This window comes from Tachysurus fulvidraco, chromosome 16, assembly GCF_022655615.1.
Source record: "Tachysurus fulvidraco isolate hzauxx_2018 chromosome 16, HZAU_PFXX_2.0, whole genome shotgun sequence".
In the NCBI taxonomy this organism is placed as follows: domain Eukaryota; kingdom Metazoa; phylum Chordata; class Actinopteri; order Siluriformes; family Bagridae; genus Tachysurus; species Tachysurus fulvidraco.
In genome coordinates this window covers 12,272,878-12,297,108 of record NC_062533.1, presented here as the reverse complement: position 1 = coordinate 12,297,108, position 24,231 = coordinate 12,272,878, and the positions used below count along the sequence as shown (strand labels likewise).

The window sequence follows — 24,231 nt, the reverse complement described above, 5'->3', positions numbered from 1 at the left end:
TCATATATATTTGTTGGAATATATATATAAAACCTCTTAATCATTTTTGTTATTCTGTAATCTGTGAAATGTATTGCTCTTGAAGTCTCAGCATGTTGTGTATGAGGTTGTAGCACAATAATATCAGACTTACCATATGTTATTACTTTTTATTTACATTAATACCGGGCTTGTGTGGTATTAAAACTGCAATCACAATCACATCATGGCTGCAGAAGACACTTATGCTCTGCTAAGGGATTATAACCTGCATGTTGTTATTGGTTTCAAGGTTAACAGGTTCCCAAGATCCAGAGCATATGTCTGTCGCCCCCTGGTGGTGCAAACCCAAAGTAGCACTCTCACAATCCTGCATTAGAAAACTTTTACTTAAAAAAAAATTAAAAATTAAAAATTCAAAAAAATAAATAAAGCTTGAGGAAAATCTCCTATTAATTGACATCCTAATAGTCAGACCATCCAGGACACAGTGGTAAATAATAGCATATCTTCTCTGACCACACAATATCAACAGCAAGACTAGGAAGACATTACTGATTTACGGTCTAAAGTTCCCTGGTTAGTGTATGGATGGAGATTTACATGTTCTTGTCACGATTGTGTGGGATTTGGTGAGTATGTAGGTGTGAATACATGGTGTTCTAAGGAGGACAGGAGTCAGACATATGCAAACCAGTTTAGGAGATATTCTTGTCTATCATAACTTAATACATTCTGTTTTTTACCAAAAAAAACAAAACAAAAAACGTTTCACTACATCAAATATGTGTAAAGTATGTGACAAAACAGGAAGTTGAACCATATAGTGTGTACCCGCCTCACAGTCAGTGTTCCTGTTATTCACCACGATCCTGTGCAGTTTAAAATAATTACTGAACATGACCTACTAACTTTTGAGCAGCAGCAAAAAAGAAACAAACGCTTAATGAGCACTGACACTACAAGAGATTCACTAGGACCACCCGTTTCAATAGGACTGACAGGCACAGGATGCACATCTCGCTCATCGGAAACTCCTTTGATAACATACCAAACTAAACACCAGAAATAAAAGAGCTGTGTGTGGAACAGACACACACAACGATTTATTTTGTTACCATTTCCAAACAACTAGTTCCCTGCTGTTCTGAAGCAGTGAGATCAGTGAATCATGGAGACATGTATAAAGTTTTGGAGAGTTTTTTCAGTACATTTCTGCAATTCAAGAAAGCTTCAAGTGGAAATATTTCACCGTCATGAAATACGAGTCTCGGTGGAAGAGTTCAGGCTTTTACCAAACAGAGGGCCTGCATTTAATCATCAGCTCAAACCAACACAGTATTCAACAGAAAAATAAAAAAAATATATACACACACAATACAAAAAATGTTATGAACATAACTAATAACACACATCTCCACACACTTGCATTCAACACTCGATTGATGACAACTTTACAAACAGATTTGACGAATGGTAAAGTTAAATGCACAATCTTTTATATAGATATAGAATTCTCAAATATAATATTTGTCCATCTGCATAAAAATGAGAAAAAAAAACAAAAAACATTTCCTCTAAAATCTGCCTTGATAAAAAGACAAAAGACGGAGGGTAAAACTCACACGTTATAACAGTGTGCTGGATAATTCTTTAAAAGAGTCTTTTAAAAAAAGTGTAGTTTTTTCAAGCCTTGGTCAGCTTTTCCAAAAAAACAAACATACATGAAAATCAGTCCTGTGGTGTTTTCTGAAAATATGCAGAAATCTTTTTCATAGAAGCTGGAGAGGAAATTCTTTTCGTCTGTGGGGAGGACGCCTTCCTTACAGACTGTGGAGAGCTCAGTGCCTAAGCAGGAAAAAGAGATACAACACAAGTTATACTCCAATTAATCTGATCAAATAACAAAGGATATACAGATAGCGGGTCTGGGAACATTGTTATTGGATGGAGTGAAGCAGACAGACAGACAGAAGTACAGGTAAGACTGTATTCTCCGATATGATTTTTAGATGTGGAAAAATAAAAAAACTTTAAAGTGTCCTTAAATAACCTGTATGCAGTGGCTTGATCTGAAAATTTTATAAATTGTGAAATTGACATTGGAAACGGAAACATGCAAAGCAATATTGCTTTTACACACTTTTCACTGCAGAAAGTCTTTCCAGCTCAAATCAGATGCAAATAAATCAGCCTGGAGCTGTCTGAACACAACCGAAGCCAGAAAATTGGGGAAATTAGGTAAAAAAAAAATACAAAATATATGCAGAAAAGACTATCATAGATTCAATCAGCAATCTCTATGGCATTTAAGGTCAGTGAGAAAGTGAAGCTGATACTGTGATGTTAAATGGTTATTATACAGTATAAAACAAATTTATTGTGACTTACAGAGAGAGACTGTGTTCTCGAGTCTTGTTTCTTCGCTGCATTAGGACTTTTAGATAACGCAGCTCCGCTGTGAGATTGTTTTAGTTTTCGACTCATTGCAGAAAGCCAGTCAGCCTTCAGAGGTGAGCTGTTCTCCTTATCAGCCTGTGTAGATGAGCTGATCCTCTCTTCCTTCTGATCTGTTCCTTCTGCTGCTGAGGAGCAGAAAGCGCTCGTAGACTCCCGAGTCCTCTTACAGACCGGATAGAGTTCGGACACTCCGTCGCTCTCGTCTTCCCCCGCTGCTGTCTCACTCGTGTCCAGGCGCCGTTTGGCGCGTCTCTCAGAGCCGAGTGTGTTAATGACAGGAATGGAGAGCGGAGGTTTGGTCTGGGGTGGGCAGGGTACATCAGCCGGAGAGGATGTGACAGATGGTGGAGGGAAGTCGGCACCACTGGGGGCACACGAGGCAGGCTGAGGGGACAACAGAGAATCATCACTCCCTGACCTGCTGCACCGAACCGGGGTTACAACATCAGGTGGAAGGATGGAGCCTGGCGGAGACAAAAGGGAGGAGAATTAAAAAGGCATAGCATCCTGAATCCAGTAATCACAATGCACATTAGATTTGAGCAAAAAAATTGTCAGCTCGTTACTAAACACTGAGACCAACAAAACAAGACAAGAGAACCCAAGCAGGCAGACACACAAAAACAATCAATCAATTGTGGCAGTAAGTAAATTGTGGACTCGTCAGTTTCAAATATGGGAGAGAGAGAGAGAGAGAGAGAGAGAGAGAGAGAGAGAGAGAGAGAGAGAGAGAGAGAGAGAGCGAGACCACAGATTAATCACTCTCATTTAATACTATGGTTCAAAAAGGTCCATGGGGTATTAGAAGTGTATGAGAGTTAGAGCTAAGGAGGAGAAGATCCTGAAAAAAAAAAAAAGACCTTTCATCATCTGGTCTCAACTGATCCCTTTCTGATTCGATTCCATTCGCATCTTATGCTAGACCACACAGGTCCGTCCATCCATCCACGCGGTCAAAAGTTTCACTCATTATTCTTGTACTATATGCTCTTTAATAAATGTTATAATTACACTATGTCTAAAACACTCTGTGGTTCTTTTAGAGAAAATGTTTGGGGCATTAACAGTGCATGATTGGTTGATTTGTAGGCTTACCGGAGACAGTTTAATACTGGAAAGTTAAAAAAAATATATGATTTGATTAATATATAGGCCTCCGACACTAAATAATTTGCAGCCAATAATAATAATAATAATAATAATAATAATAATAACAACAACTAGTACATCGTAATTTTCAAAATTGCGTCAAATTTATATTATCAGCTTATTTTTATTTATTTATTTATTTTTAAAGTTTTTATTACAAGTCAGAGTCTTCAAGGATACAGATGAACGGTGAGACACAGGAAGAAACTGCATGGCAGACTAACCAGGGTAGCATTATGCCTCATTGTGCTTCCTGCTATTAACAAAATAAAGTGTGGGACACCAGAAAAGAGTAAATGAATTGTTGTAATTATTATTATTAATATTATTATTATTACTAGATTGTCGGGATGGTGTCTGGATCACGCGTCGTGCCCAGCCTACAAGGTTTAAATCTCCGGCTGATGATTCTCCATCAACGCTGCGGCTGAGCCTCCAGATCCGCACAGTGTTATCATCAGAACAGGTCGCAATCTGCATAGGGATGAAAATGTCAAACAAAGTTTACTAGACCTTATAAACATCACCATGATAAGAATAAATTAGATTAGAATAGTAAGAATAGAGGAATAAGACAGGGATTTGTGGCAAAAGCCACGTGCTTATATAGACACTAAAAAAACATAAGATGGAGACTTTCTTCCTATTCTAGCAAAAACATATTACATATTACATAGATCAATGAACAAGAACATCCAGGTATAAACCTTTTAATATGTAAAAGTGGCAGCATTATTGCTAATGTGAGAGGGGAAAGTGAGCGGGGAATCCAGGGGTGTTTTTTATTGTGACGTCAAAACACCTACACAACTGTAAATCATTCTAGATTCATACTGTATATTGCTTGGATTTTGCAATTTTCATAAAAGACTTTAAAGGAATAAAGACTGCTCTTTTGGAGTATTATAGCCCAGATAACTTATCTGCATGTTATCTACTGGTCACTGATACCTAGTCTGAGTTTTGCAAAGGCTAGTCACTGTTTTCCCCACAAATGTCTTGATAAAATGCACACGCACGCACACACACAGACACACACGCACACAGACACACACGCACACAGACACACACGCACACGCACGCACACACACAGACACACACGCACACAGACACACACGCACACAGACACACACAGACACACACAGACACACGCACACACACGCACGCACACGCACGCACACAGACACACACGCCTATGAAAGAAAGCCTACATTTGAAACCACATAATTAAATTAGAGACCAAGATAAAGCAGCAAACTTTAGATAATGATTAGAAACACTAGGGAATGCTAATAGCTAATAGTAGTAAAAAAAATCCCCAGCTCTATTATTTATAAGATCTTCCAAGAAATTGCTCACCTTTGTAAAATCAGATTGGCTCCAGGTGACTGATGTCACTTCCTGACTGTGACCCTGAAGCATAACAGGAGCCCGAGATGGCTCAGAGATCTACAGAGAGAAGATTCGGATCAATTAAAAGAGCATTTAGAGAGCCACAAATCTAAAAATCACATGGAAATAAAGCTCGAGCTTGTCACCTTCCAGATGTAAGCGTTGCCATCACTCGACCCACTGGCCAGGAACTGATCATCTGGACTCACGGAGGACTTCACGTAGAACGAAGAGTTACGGTGGCCACTGAACACAGCCACTGGAAGAACAGACAGAAGACTGTTCAAAATATTTTTATACATTTTTATATTAAGATTTTATATGCAAATGCTCCTCATAATGCCTTGTCGCTTCTACCAGAACACAAAGTGACTCATATAGCAGAAACGCCACAAACAGATTTTAAAACTGTGTGGAATCATCCAAGATATAAGTTTTACACAAGGAGACGTTTATTTAGTATTTTATCAGGAGCCTCGCGTTAACTCTTTGGAACAGTCAGTCCTAAAACTTACGCTTTCTGACACAGTATTGTGTCTTACCAAACCAATAACCAACTTCTATCTTACCAAACCATAACACTCTTGGCACTCCTTACCTGGGGTAGTTTTTAATCCACTGACATCCAGCATGTAAATGTTGTCATCTGTGCAGTTGCAGAAGAGTCTGGAGCTCGTCGAGTCTAACATCAAGCCTGAATAACCTGGATATAAAGTGTACTGATTAAGCAGGAAATGAAAACAAGCCAGGACGATAAAAAAAATAGATTATCGAATACACATGAGAAACATTGTTGTAAATTAGACTGATTTTGTTGCAATATTGATAGAAAAGGCTATCTTTAAACTTTAATATTAAACTGTGGTATGAATTGTAAACATTTTCTTGTGTCCATCATACAGAAATAAGTATTAAATAAGTATTCAATATTTATCCAGATAAAAGACCAAAAAGATCTTGATCTTATAGTCAAGCAAGTATATATGTATAGTCTTGTGTGCTCTCTACTCATTAATCTGTAGTCAGAGTGTGCAAGCAAGCGTGCATTTATGTACCTAGTTTGCGTGTGGAGGATCCTGGGTACTGATAGATCTGGAGTGGTGTGGGGTTGTGCTGTACCGCCGTGTAACTCTTTCTCAAATCCCACATCTTAATTGTCCTGTAGAGAGACAAAGCATATGCTAATCATCTCTCATACCATTATTTGGTTTCTTAAACCAGAGGAAGCGTCCCTAATTCAGCACATACCCATCTACGGCTCCTGAAGAGATGAGCGTGTTCTCGTCACGGAAAACAACCGCCGTCACTCCCCTCTGAGAGTCCTGCGCAGCAAGAGAGATGCGGGAATATTAAAGCATCGTGTTATTCTTTGGTCTCTACTAAAAGTACATGCATTAAATTTGAGAATTTATAGAATTCGGAGGTAAATTTACAGGATCTTTGTGTTATAGGAAAAAAAGGATTTTACAGTTTTGGTCCATAATTTAGCCAAATGAATGATTTCAATGCTCTTTAGCTAAACTGAGACTAAATAGGTTTAATAACACTATTTTAACTGCTATAAAAGCACCATGTTGCTATAACTAATAACAGACAGATAAAATAGATTGGGCAGATCACATGACTAAAATAAATCTGTCTCTGTGTGCTTCATAAAAAGCCTGTCTCACCACAGAAGGAGCCATTCCTCTAGACACTGCTCGTTTTTTCTTTGTTTGAGGTGTGTTTCTGTCCATCTTCATATGAGCTCCACTTATCTGCTTCATCTGTCTGTAGAAGCCATCTACGTTAAAAAAAAAAGAAAAAAAAAGGGGGGTGTGGGGTCAAATGGGTCAGATACAGACAGGAAGAGGCAGATAGTGACAGAAAAAATGGTCAGACAGAGATAGAGGGACAGACATGCAAATTTATAAGCTCATTAGCAGTCTTTATCCAAACATTCCCGATCTTACCTTTCTTACTACACCTCATGTCCCACAGCATGATGTTCCCATCCCTGCCTCCAGTGCAGAAAACAGCTGAGGGAACAAAATGTGGCTTTAAAATAAAACAATATCCGACACTATAAAAAGAAAAAAAAAAAGCTTAGAGATAAAATTTGTTTTTTTAAAATTTAATTTTATACCTTTCTCTTGTTTGGGAAAGGCCACACACTTCAGGCTGCACTGATGCCCTTTAAAACCCCCCAGCAGCTCCCCGGAGATCACGTCCCACAACCGGGCTGTCTGATCCCCTGACGCAGTCACCTTCACACAAAAACATCACTTACTCTCACTGTGAATCAATTTAAAGTACCTAAAAGATCGTATTGAGTGGCTAAAGAACTCACTAAGCTGTTTGCTCCAGGGACCCAGGCGATATCAAACACAGCGTTATCATGTGCCAGCCATTCTGTGGATGAGAAACAGCATCGCTTATGACTTGACTATGATGAAATTCACTCTGCATTTCAACACCCTTTCCATTTTAATCTTTTCCGCTGGTTTAAAGATCTGTTCCGTTTTGCTCAGAAGTGAGATTTGGGAACTACAACATTTGACAGGTGTGAACTATCAGGAGAAGGAGAATGAGCAGGAATTCCAATTTGAGCCATTTAAGCCCGGGGTCCAGGCTTGAATCAAATGCTTCATAACGCATCCTACCCTTAATCAATAACCCAATAAGTGTGTGAAGAACACTACATGAAACATGACCCATGGAGTCCTGGAGAATATGTTAAGAGTTTTAAAGATTGAGACCTTGAAGATTTAAAACAAACAAATAAATAATTAAACTGATTATAATAAAATGTGCCACAAGTGAACTGTACCGAATCCTGACTCGGATGAAAATTTACTCACCTTTCAGTACAGTGCTGCGTCTCTCTGTGTTATAAAGGCTCACAATCCCTTCCTCATTCGCTACAGCTAGCGTGCTGCCCTGTCCAGGAGCTATAGACAGACATACATCAAATTTCAGACTATAACAGAAATCTTTGCACAAATAATGAAAAGGCCAAGTGTTTGGGAACAGTTGCAAATAGAGACATTTTTATTATTGGTTTGAATGATAAGAACTCATAAACATTTACTGCATTTAGTACCAAATACACACTTATTATCATGCCTTTTTAAACAACAGCAGTCTAAAACCTAGACATGGAAAAAAAAACGTACAGTACTGAAGTGTCAATTAAAAAAATAAAAAAAGAGATATTGTGATCAGTTATCACTTTATTATGCTTTACAAAGCTGCATCAGATGTTATTAAACATATTGCAGTTACAGATGTACCTACTGGTGCTATTACAATTTACAGCCCATGTTCTGTGTATTTATTGTTCTGCATTAGTTTTACACTATTGTGTATTTGCAGAATCAAAATATTATATATATTATCATCCTGCAGAAATGACATCTCAATAAAAATGCACTTGACTTGCACAAGATATTTTCCAAATCAGTCAATCATCTGGTAGCAAACCGTGTATTTGTTGCCTCCAAAGTATTTAAAAAACATTACTTGTATGTACCAATTCACTAATAACAGAGGAGATTCCCACTAATCTTGCATGTGCTTATATAATAATCAGGCAGAGCTTCACCTGTAGAGAACGTGCATCCAAAAGGAGGAACAGCAACGCCCGAGTCTCCATAAGACACGTGTTCTTCATGACGAGAACACTGAAAACACTCCAGCAGAGACGACAATGGATAATCCCCATGCTTATCTATAACAGAAAGGAACACAAGGAGTTATTTCATGCAATAGGAAATGCTAACTAAATAGGGGCTTTGAAACACTGAGGGGTCTCAGGAAGGATTAGCAGTCCACTAACATGCAGACTTTAGCAAATTAGGACAAACTAGTGTTGACTTCGTTTTCTAAACTCACTCCGTTACTGTGACTTTGGTCCCATTTATTTAATTTTTTTTGAAAACAGATGCGTTTTAAAATGAAAATAAATGAAATGTATTCATTTTTCAAAATTCACAATATTACCTGGTGCATTAGTTAAAGATTTTGGTGTTGCTTTATAGCAAAATATCACCAAGTTATGGAACAGAAAGCATCAATATCATCTGTAATATTAATCAGATGGTGAATAATGATTTCTTTTCTGTCAGGAATAAAACACTGATTGTGTGCAGGGAAGTGTGGAAAAAATAATGAAGGTGCACAGATCGAATTTGTTTGGTATATTATAATGCTCAGTACTGATCCCCTCCTGGCACACAATGGAACTCTTTACTGCTCGTGTTGCCAAGTTGTGGAAGAAAAAAATGAATTAAATGCCAAAAATCATGATTTGGACAGAAAACAGTGTGTTCCAAGCAAACTGTTTGGAATTCTCATATCTTATCCTTCAGATTAAGAAATCATCCCTCCATGGGCGTTATCTATGAGCAACACAAGAAAATCACAGGCACAAATATCTTCAAATGACATATTTATATAGCTTTTATATGGTGCATTGATTTTATACAATTTAGTTTATATAATAATTTTACTCAAAAGAATTTCTAGAATACTAAATAGAATACTCTGTATATAGCGACTAACAGATCATAATGATAGATACAGTACATACAGTACAGTACATTGAATATATGTATACACACACACACATACACATACATACATATATATATATCTCATACACATAAACACAAGTAATCTGTCGCCGGTTACACTTTTAATAATGCACTATAAAAGTTTAGGATTAATCTGAGATCTGTTTAATGTATGTGTTTTCCTGACAGAACAAAACCAGAGTGTTGAACATTAGGTCCCTACCCATGATGTGTCCCAGCATGACTTCTAGCCTTACATAGTGCACTAATACAGACACCAGGTAGAGGTTCAGGATTCGTCCCCAAATTAACTACCAGCATTGTGAAGAAAAACCTGCTAATATTAAAAACATTAAATCTGCTCACCGTATCTTCTCCTTACACCCACAGCTCGGTCCACAACAACACGGAACAGCATTCTCAACACCTAATCGGCTTGGCACAAAGTCCTTAAACACTGTAAAACTAAAGCACTGAATTTCCCGCGAAGCTGATGATCAACAGTGAGGACACAAAAATCCCGCTAATATCACGTTACGCCTTCCCATTGGTGCAGAGCGCAGGACGCGCCTTTTTTTGTAACGTCACATCCTGCGGAACGGCGGTTAAAGAAGTGTGAAGGATCGACAAGAATCGTTTGATTTCCCACCCACAATCCGACATATTCTATATACCTCCCTGTGATTTGTTAGCGTTATTCTTGTTTCTGTGACATGATTGGTTTTCGAGCTCCTCCTCCAATCCGAGCTCTGCTTCTTTCGGACGCCATGTTGTTTCGGAATAGCGGTGTGAATATTACGTTGTAGTCTTTACGGCTAGTTTACAATTCAGTTACTAACTGAAACTCTCAATCGAGGAGAAATAGTCTGTGTGAAGAAAATGTCACTTTCAACGGCGCGTTCCTTCTTATCGGAAGCCGGTTATGGGGAGCAGGAGTTAGATGCTAATTCGGCTCTTATGGAGCTGGACAAAGGTCTGTTATTTTAATGCTAACACAATTAGCATGCTAACTGGCTAACAGAGCTATCTTATATTTAAATAACTTTTGACGAATGCATTCGATGTAAGTCGCAGATACTTCTTGAAATATGAACCTAAATGCATTGTATTGTATTATTCACTCATTGGCGGTTCACTTCATGTCATTTGTCATAACCTGTAGATGTTTTGTCTGGGCTAATATAAGAAGGCTAATATGAGTTAGCACTTAAGATGTGCTGAAAGAGCAGCCTTTGTTTTCTTTCTGTGCTGTGACATGGGAGAAGAGGCAGAAGACATGAATTTGGAACAATTTGTGGAGGAGGTTTGGACCTGGATGATTGAATTGTTTATTGCAGTGCTTTATAGCAGAACATCTTTTTCAGTTTATGTACCTAGGAGCAATGATGGTGCCCTATTGAGAGCTGGACTTTGTTTATGTTTGTTTTTAATAATTTTGCTGTAGGGCTCTAAAACACTGCTGGAAATACTTTAACGACATCTGTAGTGTCCAGTTCTCTATAACATTTCCAACCCCTCACACCAAAAAAAATTGGGAATTGCTCCCATTCAAAACAGTTCTTCTCAAGCCCAGCCATTTTTAGGGTCATGATTGAGGACAATGTCCCGTCCAGAGACAAGCTGTTTCGTGTTGAGGTTTTGTTCAAACCGACCATCTAAAATATCCTCGCTAATGAATGTTTTTTTTTTCATTGGTTATTGCGGTAAATCTTACCCATATACAATAGTGATATTTTCTGATTGGCTATTGTATAGCCTTTTGTACAGCCTTTTTGATTGGCTGATAAGTGTCAGGCTCAACTAAGAACTCCAGAGGAGATGCGCTTGGTTCCTGCCCGGTTCGATAGAGACAGCGGTGCGGACTGATACATTTTGAGCACTGAGGCATATTAAATATATGATAAATAGTCAAAAAGTTTTTCTGCGTGAGAAATACAATGTGTGGGGGGAGAGCATGACAAGACCGACATGCGTGACTGTCACTCTCAGCGCATGACACTTGACAGCCCCGCAATAACAGAGAGGTGATTCTGCTACCGCTTAATAATTTTGCTGTTCTGTCTCCAAATCAAGGCCTTAGATCATGCAAACTTGGGGAACAGTGTGAAGCCGTGGTCCTCTTTCCCAAACTGTTCCAGAAGTATCCGTTCCCCATACTCATCAACTCTGCCTTCCTTAAACTTGCTGACATTTTCAGACTTGGGTATGTACTCATCCATACACGACGGGACATTTTACATTATACAGTTGTTATACAGCATTGACGGATGTGTGGACAGTTTTGCTGGTCGCTTAACTCTTTTTGGCTTGAAGAGAAATGTACTTTATTTGAAACTTTCCGCAGAAACAACTTCCTCCGGCTGTGTGTGTTGAAGGTGACCCAGCAGAGTGAGAAACACCTAGAGAAGATCCTGAATGTCGACGAGTTCGTTAAAAGAGTCTTTTCTGTTATCCACAGTAACGATCCAATAGCCAGAGCCATCACACTCCGGTACACACAGCATTCACATTTGGCTGAGTGTAAAATGAATGCAAACAAGGCTGTACTTGATGAAAGTGTTTATTCATATTTGCCGCAGAATGCTGGGCAGCCTGGCGTCTATCATCCCCGAAAGGAAAAACGCTCATCACAGCATTCGCCAGAGCCTGGACTCACACGACAATGTAGAAGTGGAGGCCGCAATCTTTGCAGCAGCCAGTTTCTCGTCCCATTCCAAGTAAGCCATAATCTACACATGCTTGTGTTAAAAGAGGGGCATGCTAAAAAATATTTATCTATATTTGCCATTCTCTTTTTTTTAAATTAAATATTATACTGTCATTAATTGTTGTAATTATTATTACAGACAATGAACAAGCCATAAAATGTGATGAGCCTTTGTGTGGTGATTTGCCCCAATGGCAGTTATGATTTTATTACAGGCTCTTATTTTGTGTTATTTCAGAGATTTTGCAGCAGGGATATGCAACAAGATCAGTGAGATGATTCAAGGTGAAACTTTTTCAATCTAGCAGGGTATTTAAACATTTTTTTTGAAAAGCCTGTGTGTTATTAAACGGAACCATTTTGTGAATTTATTTTAAAACTATCCAAAACCCTAGTGTTTGATCTAAGATCTCTTGTATCCATCTTACCTCTGTGTGTGTGTGTGTATTTTGGTCAGGCTTGGCCACTCCAGTGGAACTGAAGCTGAAGCTGATCCCCATGCTCCAGTACATGCACCACGATGCAGCGTTGGCTTCCCGGAGCAGAGAGCTGCTGCAAGAGCTTGTATCTTCGTACCCCTCTACGCCCATGGTGATCGTTACACTGCACACCTTCACGCAGCTTTCCCTCTGTGCTCTCATGCACATTCCCAAACAGGTGTGTTTAAACTACCTCTTTTACTTCACTCCAGACTAATACACAACTCTACATTGCTGAATTGGGGAACAGTTTTAGCTGCACTACAGACATGGTCTATAATGCCTGGTGCATCCTGATCATGTTTTATTCCTTATTAATTGTATTATTTCTTTTGCAGATTGATTTACTTCTGCAGTATCTAAAAGAAGACCCAAGAAAAGCTGTGAAAAAACTCGCCATCCAGGACCTGAAACTCCTTGCTAAGAAAGCTCCTCACATGTGGAGCAGAAAGAACACACAGGTGAGATCATTCACACTTTCACTGAAGTGAGAATCCTAAAAGCTGAATTCTATTCGTTTTTAACTACACGTGCAGGTACGGCCCGATTGATGCCTTGTGGTGGTTTAAAGTTAATTGGTTAACCTTTTGCAGTGATTTTCCTGCATAGTTTATTATTTTGCTTTGTATTATATTTAGAGTGTGTGTGTGTGTGTGTAGACGTTGTGTGAGAGTGCCCTCAGCACCCCTTATGATGGTCTCAAACTCGGCATGGCCTCTGTCCTCTCTACACTCTCTGGAACCATTGCCATCAAGCAGTACTTCAGCCCTACCTCAGGTTACACATATACACACACATACACACACACATACACACACACATACACACACACACATACACACACAAACACACAAAACTTAGGAAGATGGTTATCACAAAGCTGACAGTCACTTTTTTTATTACCCTAAGACCATACAGTACATACAGGTATGATTCTGACCTAAACTACAAACTTAAGTGCTTGTGCTTTGTTTACTATACTTAAGTAACCTTTTGGATAATGTATACTTTACTTTAGTATCATTGAAATATGAATACTCATAATGCTATTTATTTACATTTCCCAGAACCAAAATTTTACTCCTTAAATTTTTATTTAGACCTTCAAAGTGCTCGTCAAAATCTCAAAGGTTTCATCTTCTGTCATCCAATCAGTGACTGTATGTTACGATAAAATTAGTGCAGATTTATATTTTAAAAAGTATCACGACTGTCTTGTGCTGCACAAAGTAGCGTTGATCCTCAAGGATAAACATCTCTGGCCCTACCTCAGTAAAACTTTTATTATGCTGACATAAGCAATCATCAATAACTCATAAAATGACGTGCTCCCTTCACCATCTTAGAAGGCATGAACTAATTTGAAAATTACATAGTGCAACTTTTCAATGTTCCTTTTTTTTTTATAACATGGATTATCTCTTAACCTTTCTTCATTTTTGACAGCTTCTTTTAGAATGTGTTGAACACACCTACATGTGTGTCCATCAATGTAAGCACCTATCTTCAGAATTAACTGGATAACCCTGTTGTTTATTTTCAGGTGAATCCCCACAATCTCCTCACCTGACTGACATCGTCAAGCTGGCGCAGGATTGCTGTTACCATAGTAACCTGGCCGTAGCAGCCCACGGCATAACTGTGCTAGTTAACATAGCCATCTCTTGCCCTGAGAAAGGTACTGCCCTAATACACAAAGCCTATGTTTATCACTGTAGCTAAATGTTAAATGTGCAGTTGCCCTGTGAAGTTCTGCGATTTCAAGAGGCTTGTGTATAACTTCTAAATATCCTGATTTCAGATTTGAAGCTAACCCAGCTAATGTCTAGTAGTTCTCTTGATTCATATCCTTAAATCTGCGCATTGTTGTCTCATCTACTTTTTATCTTTGTGTAGATGTTGTGCAGTTGGAGCAGGACACGGTGATGGGCATGGAGTCTTTACTGTTGCTGTGCAGTCAGGATGACCGTGCATCTGCTCAGTCCACGCTGAAAGTGAGTACAGTGTGTCTTATAGCAGTGGTCCCCAACCCCCGGGCCGCGGACTGGTACCGGTCCATGGACCAAATGATACCGGGCCGCCCAAGGAACATTAAATTATTTCCATTTTATTTACTGTGGTGTATTTCTCTCGGGTTTGTGCGACTTTCCATGGACGAGAGGTTAACCGGGAGCTGAGAGACGTCACCTAAAGCCGCACCAATACCGCGCATGCATAAAATATAAAATAAAATATCATATCATAAAATATCATAATATCGGGCTGGCTTTAGGTGACGTCTGGAGCTGAGCAGCTGCAAGCGGCAGTGGCGTTGTAGCTTTGGTGGAGAGAGAAGGTGTGTATCGCTCTTCTCTCTGTTCACCGGTACTTTGTCATGTTTCAGTGCTTGGTGTACGTGTATATTGTGTTTGCTCAAATTTAACTCACAAATTTGCAAAAATGAGCACGAAACAGACGTCGTTAGAAAGTTAGAAACTCTGCCGGTGTTCTGGATTAAAGTCATGGCGGAATACCCTGAGATTGTCACCACAGCACTTAAATCCCTATTGCCATTTCCGACATGCTATCTGTGTGAAGCGGGGTTTTCCGCAGTGACGGCAACCGAAACAAAACAACGGAATAAACTGGACATAAGCAACACACTTCGGGTGTCATTGTCTCCTATTACCCCAGATGGAACCGTCTCGTTGCAAAGAAACAAGCTCAGGGTTCTCATTGGTTTAGCGTTGTAGTGAGTTAAAAAGGCATGTTTAAATACAATTAAATTAAAATTATTAATTTGAATTTAATTGTATAGCCGCCACCCCAACCCCGCAGCGGCCGCGGTAAAATTATCAAACATTGACCGGTCCGCGCCGAAAAAAAGGTTGGGGACCACTGTCTTATAGGATTGCTAGAAAGTTTTTGTGTCTTTGGGCAAGTGCCTCCTTTTCCTTAAATTTCATTTAAAATGATTTATACGTATAGCTCTCTTTATCCATCACATATTTATATGTTGTTTTTCTCTCTAAATACCAGGAAATGTCAGGCTTGTATTTTATGTGTACCCTCATTCATCACCCTCAGTTTGAAGTTACATTGAAATTAATGTTTAAAATTAAATAGAAATCTCTCTTTCTCTCTCCTGCACTCTCTTATTGTTTCTCTTTCTCTCCCTCCCTTATATTTTCTTATACTCTCTCTTGCCCCCTCACTCAGACGGTGCTTGTGTGTCTGGTGAGGATGTTGAGGGCGCGTCCTCTTCTCAGTCAGATGTGTGTGGAGTTCCTCTTGGCCCAGCTGCATCACTCCTGTGACTCGGCATGCATTGCTATCTGCCACGCTCTGGCCGCCATTGTTACTCAGCTGCCTGTGCTGGGGGAGAGCATGCTGGGAAATCTACTGGAGCTCTACAGCAGTGCCAGTCACAGAAGCTCTGATAAACAACAGGAACTTTTGGTTGGTGTTTACACTGAAAGAAATAAATTGCTCACCAAAAGTAATGTATTAGGAAGTAATTAACTCTATTAAGCTGTGGAATTTATGTTATACTACTTTCTCTGTTTCTCAGGTGTGTTTGGCCACAGTGGTGTTTGTGGCAAGTCAGTCTTCTTTGAGCGCTGAGGTGGAAGCTGTGATTCGTCCACAGTTGGAAGCCTCAGCTAACGGCTGGACCGTCTACAGAATTGCACGTCAGGCCTCGCGTATGGTGAGCAGCTCACTAAAGTTCTGATTTTTTTTTTTAACACTGAGGCTTCAGTACAGTAATTAATGCTTGGTTAAACGACTGGTAAAAAGACGATTGAAGTATGATGGACTACCTGTGCATGGTGACTGTTAGAACATCAAGAACCACTCTGATAAACTACAGACTTACTCTGATATAACAGCTGTTTGCTTACAAAATGTTTTAATAAAAATTATTATCAGTCAATATATTAAATTGACCAATTTTTTTTAAATCTTCAAGAATCTCTAAAAAACTGAAAAAATGAGTTGTTGTCATGTCACTTTATGTGAATAGAAATAAAACTGAAAGACAGTATTGGCCAAGTCTTTACTTTACACTGTTCACAAACTTTGAGGCACCCGATTATCTGCAATAAATATACGTAATGTATAATAAAAAGGAATAAGTAGTATGATCATTCTTTGACACATGTTGCAGGGCTGCCATGAATTCTCCGGCGAGCTGTACCAAAGTCTACGCACACGTGTTGCCTCTGAGCACTTCTACTTCTGGCTAAATGCACTGATGGAGTTCTCACAGGCCGAGCACTGCCTGACCGGGCTGACTGACGGAGACTACAGCGGAGCCATCAGTGCCATCACCGATGCTCTCCAATCATACCAAAAAGGCTTCACTTCTCTCACAGTCAGTGTAGATCAGTTCACACACATCTCAGAGAAACACCTTGAGGCCAAGCCCTCAATCCATAGTGCATCAGAGAGTCATTGATGACTGGTATGCACCCATGTAATTTACACCAATGGGCTGGTATTTTTCCAAACCTGTACGAAAATGCAAAAAAAAAAAGTTCTCCCCTTCCTGTATTTCACAGCTTCATGGGTGTCCCCACATTCCTCTTTGAAAACCAAGGATTAAAGATACTTTTTTTTAACTGTCCTTGTGTAAATTAGCCAAAAATGTATTAATGGACAAATTACTGCATATTTGTAGATAGTTTTTCACTTTTCATTAAAGATTAGTCAGAGAGTTTAATGCATCGTATGGTTTGAGTCGTCTCATGTTCTGCATGTCATTTGGAGACTTACTATTTCATTGCACAGTTTATGGATAGTAAAAAGGTACTTGAACCTGTGTGTGAATGTGTGTATCCAGGCTGCAAGCACCCCCCTGAGTCCTCTGACGTTCCAGTGTGAGTTCGTGAAGCTGCGTATTGACACGCTTCAGGCTCTGGCCCAACTTATCTGCACCTGTAACAGCCTAAAGACGAGTCCTCCACCTGCCATCGCTGCCAGCATGGCTCTGTCCTCCGGGAGTGAATTGCAGCGCTGCGGACGCATTTCTCAGCAGGTGCTGCACACACACGCACACAATTTCTACTCCTGATTTGGCTGATTTTAGATGCATACACCAGTCATATTTTTAACTTATACCTTTTTAAAATCATTAGATTTGTCCTTTGCTCTTACACAGATGAAGCTCTCCATGGATGAATTCCGGAGTCTTGCCGGTCGCTACGCTGATTTGTACCAGTCTTCTTTCGATGCTGATTCAGCTACACTCAGAAATGTTGAGCTGTATCCTTTAGGCCAAAGACAGACTCTAATCCTTGCACAATTCCACTAGAGTACAAACTGATGTAGAAACGACAAATTTTTTTTTTACCTCATTTTTTTGTTCACTGTCACCCGAATAATGAGGTTGGGTTCCCTTCTGGGTCTGGTTCCTCTCTTCCTCATATCATCTCGGGTAGTTTTTCCTTCCAACGTCACCTATTAAGGATAAATGTTAGAAGAAAAATTTTAAAGTTTAAAATGAAGTATTAATTATCACTGTTTCTTTTCTTTTGTTACATCGGGACCAGTGTGTCTGCTAGTTTAAATTCCTTGCACCAGTTATGACAGATATAAGAGAACACTAGCATTAACAAAGCTTCAGCAGTTTTGTTTTGAGTGTCACTGCCGATCATTATGTTTTTTTTTAAACAAACTGAGCAACGTCTAAAACAGCAATGCTTCCCTTAACTCATTTGTTAGGCAACAGCAAAGCTGCTTGCTTATTTCTTATGTGATCGAGGCTTTAATACTCGACCCTCACACTGCCAGGTAAGCGTGAACACACACGCACTGATCTCTTTATTCCCATGTACCAGGGGCTCGTGGGAATTTCTGTGATACTACACCCCATCCAATACGAACATTTCTTAACTATTTAAATGCTTTTAATAACTGAATGTCTTAATGTAAAATTACACAACACTGATAGAATGTATAATTGATGCGTTATTGGCATGAACTCAGTAGATATTGTTGTCATGGTGTCTTTGCATCTGAGGAAATTGGGAATAGTTTTCTAACCAGGAAAAACTAATTATTGCACTCAATTCCCGTCTGTAATGGGTAGGTTGATTCATACGAGTTTACAAACTTGTTACACGTCTGTGTTTAGTTCTCCATGAGTGGTGAATCACATTAGGACAGAAAAGTGCTAATCAAACATGCTTTCTAAAATATTACACCTTTTATTTGGATTTTGAATAATGTTTTGTAATTCTATTTCATTCTAAATAGTTCGAATGCTTGATATTTAATATAACATGTTTAGGATTAAACAAATCTTTTTATTACCTCTCACTGGGAATGTATCATATATAATAAGAACAAATCCTCTTAATATTTCTGTTTCTTTCTATGGTTTACTAAAACTTGGAATGTATATACTGTTGTTTGGGGTTTTTTTACTCTCCACATAATTCTACTGGATTATTTGTCCCAGTTTGCAGGACTTTGTCCCACCGAGTTCAGTTCAGGCAGAGAGCAAGTATGAGCGCATGATGCAGTCTGTGTTTAGTCTTGTTCTGGAGGAAGTAGAGTCATTGAGCAGGAAGCATCCTCCTGTCTCTTACTTGGTAAAGTATAAAAACAGCTGCTGGAGCGAATAACATGGAAACCTACATTTTTAGCTTTTTAATAATAATAATAATAATAATAATAATATAATGATTTAAAATGCTCAATTTTGATAGACTTTCTCCTGTTTGTCTTCAGCACACTGGCTGTCTGTGTGATGCTGTCATCGCTCTGCTCAAAGTCCCGCTGTCCTTCCAGAGATACTTCTTCCAAAAACTGCAGTCAACCAGTATCAAAGTAAGCCATTGCTCTGTTTATCCGTTAACACATGATAAACGAATGCTTCGTCATGATCCGTAATAATGCACCATGATCCATATAGTTACTCTCATATTGTTACTATAGCAGTAGCTATTTATACAGCTTAGACTGTTGTATTATAACATGTTTATATAAGTATGAGTTAATTAGCATTTTTATTATACATTATATTTAAGATATTTGTTTTCTTCCTAATTTCGTTGCAATAATTGTAATTCCTGCATGTTTGCTGCAACACATTAGCCTGTTAGCAGATAAATTGGCAAATCAAGTCTATTAATATAAAGAGAACAGTAGTGAGAAGGCAAAACACATTTATTTTATTTCTTGTAGGACTCAAGTTAATATGTAAGGCATTACAGAATGAACAAAACAAAGCAATAAGAAAATAATCCCTGTTTAAAAGTTTGCATGTCTTTTATTACCTTAATATTGTGTATCACCTTCTTTAGCATCAATAATGGTATGCAGTCTTTTGTAATAATTGAGCATGAGGGCCTTAATTCTTTAAGGTGGTATAGCTGCTCATTTTTCATGGCAAAATGCCAAGATCTCCCCAGAGGTGCTCAATGATACTGAGGTCAGGAGATCGATGTCCATTCCAGAACCTTCAGCTTTTTCTGCTGTAGCCATTGGAGGGTCAACCTTGCCTTGTGCTTTGGATCATTGTCATGTTGGAACATTTAAGGGTGTCCCATGTGCAGCTTTCATGCTGTAGAATGCAAATTATCTACCAGTATTTTCTGATAACATCCTGCATTCATTTGCCATCAGTTTTTACTAACCTCCCTGTGCCACTGGTGCTCAAACAGCCCTAAAACACAAGAGATCCATCACCACGCTTTACAGTTGGGATGGTGTACGTTTCACCGTAGGCCTTGTCCACTCCTCTCCAAACATGGTGACTATAAAGTTTAATTTTGGTCTCATCACTCCACATGACTCCAGAAGCTGTGAGGCTTGTTTAGGTGCTGTCTGGCATACCGAAGGTGGGACTTTTTGTGGCATAGGCACAGTAATGGCTTTCTCCTGGCAATTTGACCATGCAGGTCATTTATGTTCAAGTACCTCCTTAGTGTGCTCCTTGAAACACCACCACTTTTTTCCAGACAAGTCTGTATTTCTCTCCAAGTTGTTTGTGGCTTTTTCTTTGCATCCCAAACAATTCTTCTGGCAGTTGTGGGTGAAATCTTTCTGATCTACCTGACCTTGGCTTAGTATCAACAGAACCTATTTATTTTCCACCTCATTATCAGAGTTTGACTGGCTGGCATTTCCAAGTGTTGAGATCTTTTTACATCCTTTTCCTGCTTTATAAAGTTCAACTACATTATTACGCAGGTCCATTGGCAGTTCTTTTGTCTTCCCCATGATGCCATATCCAGCCAAGTCAGCACATCACCTCATGAGCTGAGAAACTCGCTGACTATTTATACACCGAAACTTTCCTTTAATAGCCATTTAAACTTCTGTGCGTCAACCTGTGTGTTTTATAATGTGGCCAAACATTCAACTTTTGATCAGGGTTGTTTAGGTGATTTCGGTTATCATTAGGTTTTAAAAAGGAGTCTGTGTGATTGATAATGACTTCATAATGATTAATAATGGCATCTGACCACTATCCTCAAATAAATGGCAATGTTTAACAATTTCTTTCAGGGTATGCAAACTTTTGAGCACAACTGTGTGTGTATATATAAAACATTTGACAGACGCCCTTATTCAGAGCGAAGTACAAAAGTGCTTTGAAATCATTCTCCATCAATAAATATATCAACATTTATAAGCTTATAAGAGTATCAAATATTTGAATATTGCTAAATATAAAAATTGTGGTGATTATATGTGAATATTAATGGTTGTTAGAACAAAAGAACGTTTTAAAGGTTCAGTATTACACTGTTTCGGTGTACGTTGTGGTGGATAAATGATAGTTATAAGAATTGTGTACAGCACCATCAGTTTGTTCTAGTTTGTTTGAATATAGCATTATATACCATAAGTACTCAGAACTTACACTCTTTCAACTAACATTTGTAACTCGGACGTCGGAAAACGAATCTGACCTCTGACTAAGACAGGCCGAGGAGAATCGTAGTTGCAAACTATTTTAGCTTCATGGATGTATGAACAGATCACAATCCAGTAGCTTTAAATGGGTTCTACTGTATATACATGTATTTCCTGTTTGCTCCCACAGTTGGCTCTGTCTCCATCTCCTCGCACACCCAATGAGCCAATCCCGGTGCAGAACACACAGCAGCTCACGTTAAAGGTTGAGGGAGTGATTCAGCACGGCTCCACGCCTGGCCTCTTCCGCAAAATCCACTCGGTCTGTCTGAACGCCAGCTCCACACTGCAGTCCAAACCTACTCCTGACTTCAAGGTGGGTTAAAGTCAATAATATATAAAAAATTTGCTCAGCTGCTTTGTCAGTTTGTGCCTTTCTAAAAAGAGATAAAATGTTTTTTAATAATTTAGTAAAAACATATCACGATATCTAGAATTTCTGTGAAAAATTATTATTACTATGAAAGAATTCATGATGGAATTGCTATTGCATAGTTATATGGCCCACTCCTAATACGGTCATCATTTTTCAATTAGATTCCTCTCGAGTCCAAGACCAATGAGATTGAGCAGCAGGTGGAGCCTCATAATGACTACTTCAGCACTCAGTTCCTGCTGAACTTTTCTGTGCCGGGGAACCACAGCGTGACGGTGGAGGCGTGTGTGGTGGATGAGAGTGGTGTACAGTGGAAAACCGGGCCCAAGAGTACAGTGAGCATTAAATCAATGGAGGATCCGTTCTCACAACAGCTTCGCCATCAGCAGGCTGTAGCTCAGGCGTCTCAGCGGAACGTCACCGCCCGTTTTCAGTAGCGTTTTAGATTTTACGTGTAGTCGTGTGGACTGTACAGCTTTATAAAGGGAGGAATAAACCAAAAAAGGGAAGATAACCTGTTTTAACTAGCGCATTAATATAAGCCTGTGATTTGTCTGGCAGACGGAGCTACTGTCAGAGCTGCTGTTCAACAAATACTAGGAGCAAAAACGTTAATGTTCTACTGTATCATTTATACACGACCGACTTTTACACTCCCTGCTGCCAAGGAGGCAAAATGCATCTTTATCGAAAACTTTCTACGCATCCAGATCAACCCCATCCTCCTCTGTCAAAAATATGTTCGCCCTTTTATGGTGAAAAGGAAGAAGTGAGCAGTTCTCTTTCAGATGAGAACAGAGCTCAGTTACAGCCCTACAAAAGAAGCCCTTTTTGTTTTCAGAGGAATTAAAAGTAGAGAATTTTGGAGAATGAGTCCGAGAAATGTACTAAAATCATAAAAATTTAATGTTTTTCTTTTATGGTTTTTGAAATCATTTGTATGAAATGAAGAAAATCTCATTTGAAATGTTGCTTCTTTGTTAAAGTCCTTGTGTCGAATTTATACAAGAAATTAACATATAACTTAACATTAAAATAACAAAGATGTTGAAGCAACATAGATTATACACTGCCTTGAGGTGTCTGCAGCACATGTAATGATTTCCTGATGTTTTTGCATCGCTACATGCCAAAGCATAATAGACACGAGGCTAATCGGGTTTGTTTATAATCAATTATGCAGTCAGAATCAATTTTCTCACGGGTATGAAAAAAGACCTCCGCTGCGTATTTGTAATATTATACCTGTCATCATGCAGTTCATTTAGTAAGCTGAGGGCTGAGGATGCGATCTGTACAATATGTTCTGTAGTCTGTAAAGCAGCTGTGCTCATGCAGACTGCTACATGTACAGTGTATTTTCCTGCCAGCTGTTAAGTCACTGTACTGCGTGTGTAGACTGCTAACGATCAGGTAATCAAGCTTCTGGCATCTAGAAATCACTGTTCAGCTTGTGAGAATGTAGGACATTGCTGTGTAGCCCCAGTTCATGCCTATTCCTTTAAAACACCTCAGCTGCCACTTTTTGTGTCTATTTCAAGCATAGCAACTGTTCTACAGTCTGCTCCATAAACATAAGGCTCAATACTGATGAGCACTGTGATGAAACTGCAGCGAGACTCGACTTGGATTCGGGCATCATACAATATGCGGTACAATGTGGATTTGGACAAAGCCACAGTCTGACTGTGAAATCTCCAAAACACACACACACACACTCCAGAATGTACACACATGACTGTGTTTAAGATGTTACAAGTCGCTAGTCATTTGAGGGAAAAAAATCTTTATTGTTATTTTAATGTATTTGTCTGTTTAGTTTGCTGTTTTATTTTAAACATGTTTATGGTACCGATTTGCAAATTATTCCATGACTTATTTTTTCACCTATTATTTGCCAAATTAACTGTCACTTAAGAAGGCCTGAATCTGTTCATGCAGCTTATTAGGTCACTGGGTGATTCTTTGATTAAATCACAGAGACGCCATTATCACAGAGACATCATCTGTTTGATCAGAATAAACTAATTAAACAGATTTCAATAAGACTGATGCCAAACACACACACACACGCAATCACAGCTAACGTGTTTACAAAGATTATCACCCAATGTTAGCATTCTTTCAGGAGGCATGGCCTGGTAGACCCGGTAAAGGGGGTGGGACTTGTCTGTCCGACTCAGTGACATTTCATTCGAAGACTGATGTGATATTTAAAGCACACTGTGA

General features: G+C 39.0%; 2 protein-coding genes across 2 annotated transcripts; one reads left to right on the top strand and one right to left on the bottom strand.

The window, feature by feature from the left end:
• Positions 1 to 1,048: 1,048 nt before the first annotated feature.
• Positions 1,049 to 10,096, bottom strand: dtl (denticleless E3 ubiquitin protein ligase homolog (Drosophila)). The gene is made up of 15 exons (XM_027166279.2): positions 9,900 to 10,096; positions 8,564 to 8,689; positions 7,821 to 7,910; positions 7,310 to 7,371; positions 7,106 to 7,226; positions 6,933 to 6,998; positions 6,651 to 6,763; positions 6,229 to 6,302; positions 6,036 to 6,139; positions 5,579 to 5,683; positions 5,127 to 5,239; positions 4,948 to 5,037; positions 3,927 to 4,062; positions 2,371 to 2,903; positions 1,049 to 1,827 (listed from the first exon to the last, which is right to left on the bottom strand). Exons 1-15 carry the CDS (start codon positions 9,949 to 9,951, stop codon positions 1,711 to 1,713), a joined length of 1,902 nt encoding a protein of 633 aa, XP_027022080.1. The 5' UTR covers positions 9,952 to 10,096; the 3' UTR covers positions 1,049 to 1,710.
• Positions 10,097 to 10,261: 165 nt separating this feature from the next.
• ints7 (integrator complex subunit 7) lies at positions 10,262 to 23,865 on the top strand. The gene is made up of 20 exons (XM_047801840.1): positions 10,262 to 10,506; positions 11,607 to 11,736; positions 11,878 to 12,024; positions 12,113 to 12,250; positions 12,479 to 12,525; positions 12,698 to 12,897; positions 13,058 to 13,180; positions 13,379 to 13,496; positions 14,263 to 14,397; positions 14,616 to 14,713; positions 15,918 to 16,157; positions 16,270 to 16,407; positions 16,867 to 17,073; positions 17,542 to 17,736; positions 17,860 to 17,963; positions 18,423 to 18,491; positions 19,162 to 19,294; positions 19,434 to 19,532; positions 21,757 to 21,942; positions 22,164 to 23,865. The coding sequence occupies exons 1-20, from the start codon at positions 10,413 to 10,415 to the stop codon at positions 22,437 to 22,439; spliced, it is 2,877 nt and encodes a 958-aa protein (XP_047657796.1). The 5' UTR covers positions 10,262 to 10,412; the 3' UTR covers positions 22,440 to 23,865.
• The last annotated feature ends 366 nt before the right edge of the window (positions 23,866 to 24,231 follow it).

Excerpts from the sequence above, each read along its gene's own strand:
- dtl (XM_027166279.2), bottom strand. The coding sequence starts at position 9,951 with ATGCTGTTCCGTGTTGTTGTGGACCGAGCTGTGGGTGTAAGGAGAAGA. Across the intron at positions 7,911-8,563 it reads TGGATGCACGTTCTCTACAG|CTCCTGGACAGGGCAGCACG; the intron begins GTGAAGCTCTGC and ends GTCTGTCTATAG. Across the intron at positions 6,999-7,105 it reads CTTTCCCAAACAAGAGAAAG|CTGTTTTCTGCACTGGAGGC; the intron begins GTATAAAATTAA and ends TTGTTCCCTCAG.
- ints7 (XM_047801840.1), top strand. The coding sequence starts at position 10,413 with ATGTCACTTTCAACGGCGCGTTCCTTCTTATCGGAAGCCGGTTATGGG. Across the intron at positions 12,025-12,112 it reads GCCAGAGCCATCACACTCCG|AATGCTGGGCAGCCTGGCGT; the intron begins GTACACACAGCA and ends TATTTGCCGCAG. Across the intron at positions 13,497-14,262 it reads GTACTTCAGCCCTACCTCAG|GTGAATCCCCACAATCTCCT; the intron begins GTTACACATATA and ends GTTTATTTTCAG.